Source organism: Cuculus canorus, chromosome 20, assembly GCF_017976375.1.
Source record: "Cuculus canorus isolate bCucCan1 chromosome 20, bCucCan1.pri, whole genome shotgun sequence".
Lineage (NCBI taxonomy): Eukaryota > Metazoa > Chordata > Aves > Cuculiformes > Cuculidae > Cuculus > Cuculus canorus.
In genome coordinates, this window is record NC_071420.1 from 6,984,988 (window position 1) to 6,993,685 (window position 8,698).

An 8,698-nucleotide genomic window follows, 5' to 3' on the forward strand; every position below is an offset into this window, starting at 1 on the left:
GGGGGGGTGGGAAGAAACGCTCCGCCCCCGCCTCCAGCCAATAGACTGAGAGCGCGCCCGCTGCGGAAACCCCCCGCCTGAATGAGTGGTGCGGCCCCGGCCCGGCGGGGCTTAAAGGGGCAGCGCGGAGGGGCGGGGCCAGAGGTCAAGGGCGGGACCGGCACCCCGGAACCGGCAGGCACAGCCCTGGCAGCGGAGCGCTCCGGGCTGAACCCAGACCCGAGGATCCACAGGCTCGAAGCCCCTGATCCAGTGGGAGGTGTCCCTGCCCATAGCAGGGGGTGGAACTGGATGGGCTTTGATGTTCCTTCCAACTCAAACCGTTCTGTGATTCATTGTATGATTCAAACAGCCCCAACAGTGCCCGCAGGAGAGGTCTCTCAGCCCAGATCCCAAGGGGCTGGTGCTCTCCTCTCCCCTTTTTGTGTCCACGGAGGTCTTGCTCCGCCAAGCCCAGGGACAGAGCTGGTCCCAACCCCTCTGAGCAACCCCAGCCCAGCCCAGGTCATGGCCCTGCACCTGGCACCGTGTGGGCACTCACTTGAGTCAATAAAACCCTCAGGAAGGAGCAAAGTCCACATCGGGAGTCAGCAGGGACTCCAGGGTCAGTAGGGGCATGAGAAGGGGTGCAAGGAGTGGGCTCCCACCCAAAAGCATCTCTCTGGGGTAGCAAAGCCTGCAGGGACACCCCTTTCATGATGGCACCCAAGCAGAGGGCTCCAGTGTACAGAGCTGCTCAGGCACCACTGCTGCCCGCCTCAGCTCAGGGATCAACCCCACGGAAGCTCCCAGGGTGATTCCAACAGGGCAAACAGCTACAGGTCAATGATTGCAGCAGCCAGGACGCACCCAACATCCATGTCTCCTGCCAGGCCTCCTCAGGTTGAAGGACCCCGCTCACTCCCAGCCAGGGAGGTGATTTAGCTCAGACCCAGTTCTGCTTCCCCGTGTACCTTCTCTGCTTTTCTCTTGCCCTACAGTGGGTGTGGAAGAGCAGAGGGAAAGAAGCACCATCTCTCCTGGAGCATCCATCCCATGGCAGGGCCACTGCCCTGAGCGCAGGGGAATGGCCAGGATCCCAGCACTTGTCCCTAGAATCTCATCACCCTTCCGTGACCCACAGGGAAAAAAGGGGCAACCCGTGGGGCCTTCCACTCCCTACGCACCCAGGGGAGAAGACATCCCAACCTTGAAAGAAGTGGCAGATTTACTGGGAACGCACTAGAAGCACAAAACAATACGCTCATGGACAGCCTGCCTCCCACAGCCAGCCAGCCCAAGCCGAACTGGGGCTTTATTGGCTTTTTTCCTTTCCTTTTCCTACCCCCTTTGTTAGGAACTTCAGTTCTTTGTCTCCCCTGCAAGGAAACACCCTGGTATTGCAGCGTGAGACCAGTGTTGCTGTGAGCTTGTGTAGGCAAATGCCAAAGCCCAGTGAGCTCAGGATTTTTACTTCCCTCTCTTACAAAGGTAATTCCTCCTTTCAGCTTCCAGACACATTTGCAATGTCTCATCCCGACCTTTTCCCTCTCTCCCAGCAATTTCCCTTCCCTGGATGAGGAGTTCTGGGTTTGCCACCAGTCCTGGGGACCTGGGAGTCGCTTGGACTCCACTGCTGGAAAGGCAGAAGGTCCTTGGCTGATTTATATGGCAGTATTTCCCTGTGAAATGAATGCCTTTGGGGAAGGCAGGGAACAAACTTCACTCTAAAACCCTCTTTACCTTTGCAAGTGTCCGTCTGCAGGCCGTTGCCCGCCAAGCAGCACGCTGCAAGTGACAGGCAGGTGCCGTGGCAGCCATGCAGCCAGACTCAAACAGCCCCACAGTCCCCACCACTGTGGATGGCCACCGCCTGGAGTGGCACGCTCTGCTCCCCACCTGAAAGCAAACCAGGAAACACAGTTGTTTGCCTTTCAGACTGTATTTCAAGTTTACAATTGGGAGGTAAACAACATTTGTGATTGCTGCTAGCCTACAACACCCTTCCGCACATTTCTGGAAAAAAGAGCGGTTGATTCCAAGGTTTACAGGCAAGGACCTCACAAGGAGGAAAATCAAGGCACTCTAATGAGAGTGGAGTATCCACATTTCAGTGTTATCTCTACATTTCATTCTTGGCATCAGAAACTCTCTTTCAAGTTCCAAACAAGTTATCCTGCTCTCATCCCACACTAAACACATAACAATGCAACTGCTATTAGCAGGCCAGGAAAACAGGACCATGAAGCAAAGACCATTTGTGATCCCACAGATGAGTGAAATGATCACAGATGAGATGGAGCAGACCACCAACTCCAGGCATTCCATCAACTCCAGGCTGGTTTCCAAACAGCTGCATCCTCCTCCAGAATTCCCTGGCCAGGGGTATTCCCTGCCTCAGAGTTGCTTACCCATATGCCTGAGGTCTAAGTCCTCCACGCTCACTCTCGTCTCCCCCAAGCACGCCCTGGTGAGGCCCCACTGAACTGCAGCAGCCATCCCAGAGGCGCTGCCGGAGGAGTGAGCGGCTGTACGTCAACACCAGGCACCTGCAGACACTGCAGGGAGGGGAAAACGAAGAGGCACATAGGTGCTTTGGAGCACACAGCTGACAATGCTGCCTGCAACCCTGGCTCACTGACAGCACGGAAGAGCCCTGAGGCTGTCATGGTTTCTCAGGACATGTTAGGAACACAGGACCATCTCCAAGAGCAGTCATGGCACATAGCAACTTTTTTTTTGAACACAACAAAACACTCAGCTGATTTACAGACACAGAGACAGAAGGTTCCTTCTGGACATGGCTCAGTTAGGCAGCTACACAGCTGGAAATAAAAAATTTTGAGTCCCATCAACTCAACGAAACTCCTCCATTACAGCCACAGGCACCGAGCGCTACAGTCCCCTGCTCTGTACGCACCCTGCTCTGCAGTCCCCACCCCAACAATATAAAAAAGTAAAAAAAAAACCCAATTGTAAAGGAAATGCCAGGGAGTGGGGGAATGGCCTTCATGGGAGCTACTCACCAATCCCACCCCAGGTACAGCAGAGACACCAGCAGCGCACGGCTCTGTGAGCATCACACAATGATCCTGCCACAGCACGAGTTTCCCTGCTTCCTGGAGGATCAGTACAGCTGCACTCTGGAAATCTCAGCTGAAACAGGAGCCACCATGGCTGCAGGATACCCTGATGCTTGCTGAACCCCAGCCAGGGTCCCCACACCTGTGTGTGTTTGTGGCTCAGCTGGGCACATGTGCTGCGGGAGAGAGAACGTGCCCTGCTGGCAGCACTGTCCTGGCGAGGCTCCAGCGTGGGCCTGCATGTAACGCTCTCCGAAGGCAACTCTGGCTTGGCAGGGGGAAGAAGGAGGGAGTCTGTGTCCTGCAGCGTGGCCGTGCTGAGATCCCTCGTGTCCCAGAGTGTGGCCATGTCCCGGAACGCAGCTGTGTTGAAACCCTTGGCTCTGGGCACTGGGGTGCTGCATCTGGAAAGCAGGAAGCACTGGAGACGAAGAATAGCCATAGCTTTGGGTGGGGTAGGTGCCTGGCATAGGGTTAATCCTGGGCAGGAAGAAAAGAGAAGGTTACACCCTGTTTAGAACTGGCATTGCCCAATTAGCCTGGAAGTGCCCTGGGGGCAGATTTCTTCCTGACCAGTGCTCAGAAAGGTCACTGCAATTGTCAGAGATTCACTGACCAGAGCAGTTCTTCTTACAACACTTGAGTCAGTGTGGGTTCAGTGGCCTCCCAGGGGAGAGGCTCCCACTTCCAACTCACACCAATTCCACATCCATGGAATGAGCACAAGTCTGGGCCCTGAGTCTCTTTGTGCAAGGAATACGCAAGCAAAATGGCACTGTGCTTTACAATTTCCGTATGCATCCTCCCTGCCTTCCACCAAACTACACATCTATGAAGTCATTAACCAGGAGAAGCCACAGCTGCCAAGTGTTATTTGTCAAAGAGCCATAAAGGGCTTTGGTGCAAGGAAAGGCCCAGGGAATAGAATGGAAAGGGAAGGAGGAGAAGCACAATAAAAGTTATTATAATTCAGAAGCAAGGTCTAGGAACAGCCTTTGCCAACAGAAGGCATGACTCACTCCACCAAAATGCATTGAGAGAGGGAATCCACCTGGAAGCCAAAGCCTCTGGGGCTTCAGGACCACTGCCAGCCCATGCACAGCACCAGGGTGAGTGCTAAGGACCAACACAATCTTCATGAAGAGCAGGACCACCAGGTTCCCAGCAAGAATTAGAGACTGCCTCATGCTGCAGGAGTTGGGCTTGGACTTCTTTTATTTGCAGCACGGGTTTGGTTTTCAGTTTTGTGGTTGCATTTTATTTGTTTGCAGATACAAACATGACATCGAAGCCCTGGCCCTCCTAGAAATGTCTCATCTGGTGGCAAGTCTTAGGAAAACTCAAAAAAACCCCAAACCATCAAGAGCTCTTATTTGAGAATAAGAATCAAACCAATAACAACTAAGCCCCAGAAGCACATACAGAACTAGTGTCTAATGCACAGAGACATGCAAATTTAGCCACAGGAATGGAAGCACCCTGGAAACACCTTCCCACGCCCTGATAGACAGTCAAATGGTTCACATGAATACCTTTGAGCCAGAGCAGTCTATTTATGTCATCGCACCTAGAGAAAGTGGTTTTAGACACAGAGCCAAGACACTGTGCACTGCAGCTATTAGCAGTGGCATCGGACCGATACAGCAGGCTGGGGCGGATCCCTCCTCCCAAAAGCACTACTTGCAGGAAAGAACAGACCACAACTGCTGCTGATCTTCCCTGCAAGCACTCACGCTTTTGAGTGCCCTAATGGATCCGGGCTGTGCTCCCACTGCAAACAAGGGGCTGTTGTATGGCTTCCCAAAGCTGAGGGTAGATGTGAACCCTTGGGAATGCTTTTGCTTTGAAGAATGCCTCACAGCAAGCCAACGGTTTAAACTGTATAGAATTTAACCTCTCCTAGGAAACCATCTTTCTTCTATGAAACTGAAACAGTATCTTAGAACAGGAAAAACTTGACCTATATTTCCAAGACATTTAGAATACAAGTGAGTTATCCTGGCTTGCGTCATACACAAACTTAGAACCATTCCTGAACATTAGCCACAGGCCTCAGGGTTTCTTTTCAGTGACACAATCCTCCCTTGACACTGGAAACATGCATCAAAAAGGCTGCAATGAATTTTGTAACTGACATCTTCATTTTACAACACTCTGCTCACACAGAGATTTGGACAGGACTCACTTCTCAGCATTCCTGGGAGGTGAGGTGTGGCAAAGATAAAGATCGCACCCCAGGGAGCCAGGAACAAATGCTCTAAATCTTAAAGTTAGGGTAGAACACAGGTCGCTTCTCACAGCAGTCGGGCTGCAACACCCTCGCATGTGCACACACTGCCCTTGCAGCAATGAGAGGGCTTTCACTGGAATTCAGCTTTCTCTGAAAGACTGGACTGAGTTGATGTGTGGTAAAGTGTAAGTTGCAGCCACATCACTCACGAAGCATCAGTGGGTCAGCATGTTCCCCTCCTCACCCAGGGCACAGACGCAAGCACAACACAGCTTTTAAAGCCTATTTAATGCCTCCACATTTCCCTAGAGCAGAAGCTCTTTCACAGGAACCCCTGTACTTACTTGCTGCTTTCGAAGGCTCTTCTCTCTGCTAGAGACCCTGGGACGTATCTCAGCCCTGGAATCCGCTTTAGCAGGCTGAAAGGGAACACCTGGTCCAGCTTAGAGCCCACTGACTCTGGAAAATCCAAGTGGAAACAGTAGCCAAGACCATCTGAGCTCAGTAGCACATTAAGGACTGCAGACAAAACACACTCGTTTCTAACACAGCCACATGCGATCCCCTCTGACCCCAAACCACGTTCCCTGGGGAATTCTCCTAGGGCCATCTCCACAGACCACGGTCCTTCCTGGCTCTGTGTTCTCCAAAGCCACAGGGGAAATGGAAGCATGAAGTGAAAAACAAATGCAGAACTGGGTGTGATAAGGACCAGCACGGCCAGGGAGAGTTTAATGCAGAGCGAGCACCCCGGAAAACACCGTAAAGCCAATGCCTCTCAGCAACGAGAGCCACAGCAAGTCCTCCCCCTCCTGAGCCAGCAATCCCACTCCGGTTCAGGGCTCTGCACTCAGAAAGGATACAGGCTTCCCCAACTACGAGCCCACACAGGTTACACAGGAGAGAGGAGTGGGGGATAAACCACGCTCCACAGAGCATAAACCATGGCACCAGCACTACTGGGACTCTGACCCCAAAAACCAGAGTCCTCTTCATCCGTGAGCGTGTGGTGGACACTCCCAATGTAGCAAAAGCTACCGGCATGAACCCTTTGGCATCTTCCACCTCTGAAACCCTTGAGACAATGCTCCCAAGTAAGAGGTACAGGAGGGCGGAGAGGATAGCAAAGGCAATGGTGAGGAAGCAGTGCTTCACTGTGCCGACGTTCCTCTCAAAGCTGCCAGCAAAGTACCAGATGATCACAGCACCACAGGCCAGGGATACCATGTCTTCGTAGACAAAGATGTAGGTGACCAACCTGAAAACTGAGCATGCCAGCATGTTACAAGGGCAGCAGAAGTGAAATGTTTTAACCCACTACGATGAGGTGCTTGAGCAGAGGGAGAGTGAGCCCACAGGATTAATTAATAGCTTTAATTTCTCTTTTAGTTTAGAAGAGAAGGAACTTGAGGTCCTTAAAACAAGGCGTAAACAACCAAATGGAGTTAAACCAATTGCTATCTTGGGTATTGCAGACACAGATCAACTCCTGCTACTTCCTGGGAAGCTGCCTGGAAAAAAGCAGTAGCGTCTGAGTGTATTTGAGTCTCATTAAAAGAGAAGGTAGGAGCCAGAAAAGCAACTGTTACGGTTAAATACAATTCTGCTCAAATATAAACAGAGCAAAGTGCCAAACTTTGGCTGATGTGTCTCACAAGTGCCTGGAAGAGCCCCGAGAAGTGCTCCTAGGTGCTCATTAAGGACAGTGGCAGTCCTCCACCGCCCTCACATCAGCTCAGTCTCACAGCAGGAAAAGGCAGCTGAGAGCCCAACCGAGTACAACCCAGCTGCCCTGAGACTTGCAAGGAGATGGCTGGATTCAGTATGAGCTCACACTGGAAGAAATCACGGCATGGTGGAGAGCAGAAACAGAGGGATCGAGGGGCAAAAATCATCCCAAGAATACCAGGGGGATCGAGGGAAGCAGAGCCCCCACGGTCCGAGCAGCACGGCGCGGCTCTGCCCGGCACCTGGAACCAGCGACGGGGCTGCAGGACACCCGGGGGGGCTGAGGTGCCGGCCTCGGGAGGGGCAGCGGGGGCACAGGGCGGCCTTGGGAAGCCCGAAGAGGCGGCGGGACCAGAGAGAGACTGGAGAAGTGCCCGGACACGGCGGCCGAAGCTGAGGCGGGGCCCGCGCACGCCCGGTGGGCGGCCCCGCTCACCTTGCCCCGCGCGGAGGGCGCCAAGCCGCAGCGAGGCGGGGGGCTCTGCCCGCAGCACGGCGGGAGCGGAGGCGCCGAGCGACAGCACCAGCATCAAGGCCGTAGCAGCCGGCGGAAAACTCCCCCGCGCCACCATGCTGCCCCGCGCTTCCGTTTCCGGCCCCACGCCCCCCACTTCCCGATGCAAGACAGGCTACTTCCGGCGGCCGCCGGAAGGCCTAGTCTGCATGGGGCACGGCAGTAGGGGGGGCGGTTTGAATTCCCTCTCGGCGCCCTAAACACGTCACTCGTGTTTATTAATTAAACCGGTTTAGTTAATTTAGATTCATTTAACGTTTTAATCGATTCCTGGCCACGCTGCGCAGTCCAACGCGCCTGCGCGGCGCCCGTTTCCAACCTCCATCACCCCGTCGTTCCCTCTTGGCGCCCAACATGCTTTGCGCGGGTATTAATTAAACTCATTTGCTGATTGCCGCGGCACCTTAGTCCGGCCCCCCCCCAAGCCGCGCTGTCTTGGTTCAGCCCCGCCCCCTCCCCCCGCGGCGGTCTCTTGGTTTTGCCCCGCCCCCCGCGCCCATTGGCCGCTGCGCCCCGCAGTCCGCGCCAGCTGCGGGTGCTCCGGTCGCTCCCGCGCCGCCGCCATGGCCTCGGGTAGGGACCGGCACCGCGGCCCCACGGGGCCCCAACCGTCCCCTTCCATCTCCCCTTCCCTTTTTCATTCCCCTCCCCCCCATTTGCTCCTTTCCGCTTCCCCTCCTCTTCCCTTTCCTTTTCGGCCCCTGCACCTCCCGCTCCCCTTCCATTCTTGCCCCCTTCTCTCCTCTCCCCATCCTACCCCATCCCTTTCCTCCCCCCTTCCCCCGCTTCCATTCCCCCTTCTCGCGTCCTCCCCCTTCCTTCTTCCCCCTGCCCCATCCCCTCCCTTTCCTCTCCGCCTTCCATCGCCCCTTCGTCCCTCTGTCGCCCCTTTTTCCCCTTCCTCCGCCCCTTCCCCATCCCTTCCACCTCCCCTTCTCCTCCTCCATCCCTTCCACCATCCCTTCCAGCTCCCCTTCCCCTCCTCCATCCCTTCCAGCTCCCCTTCCCCTCCTCCATCCCTTCCACCTCCCCTTCCCCTCCTCCATCCTCTCCATCTCCCCTTCTCCCCCTCCATCCCTCCATCCTTTCCACCTCCCCTTCCTCTCTCCTCCATCCCTTCCACCTCCCCTCCCCCTCTCATCCCTTCCACCTCCCCATCCCCCC

General features: G+C 54.8%; 1 protein-coding gene across 1 annotated transcript; it reads right to left on the bottom strand.

The window, feature by feature from the left end:
- Positions 1 to 1,913: 1,913 nt before the first annotated feature.
- Positions 1,914 to 7,620, bottom strand: RHBDD2 (rhomboid domain containing 2). The gene is made up of 4 exons (XM_054085389.1): positions 7,457 to 7,620; positions 6,156 to 6,557; positions 5,637 to 5,787; positions 1,914 to 3,542 (listed from the first exon to the last, which is right to left on the bottom strand). Exons 1-4 carry the CDS (start codon positions 7,590 to 7,592, stop codon positions 3,107 to 3,109), a joined length of 1,125 nt encoding a protein of 374 aa, XP_053941364.1. The 5' UTR covers positions 7,593 to 7,620; the 3' UTR covers positions 1,914 to 3,106.
- Positions 7,621 to 8,698: the final 1,078 nt, after the last annotated feature.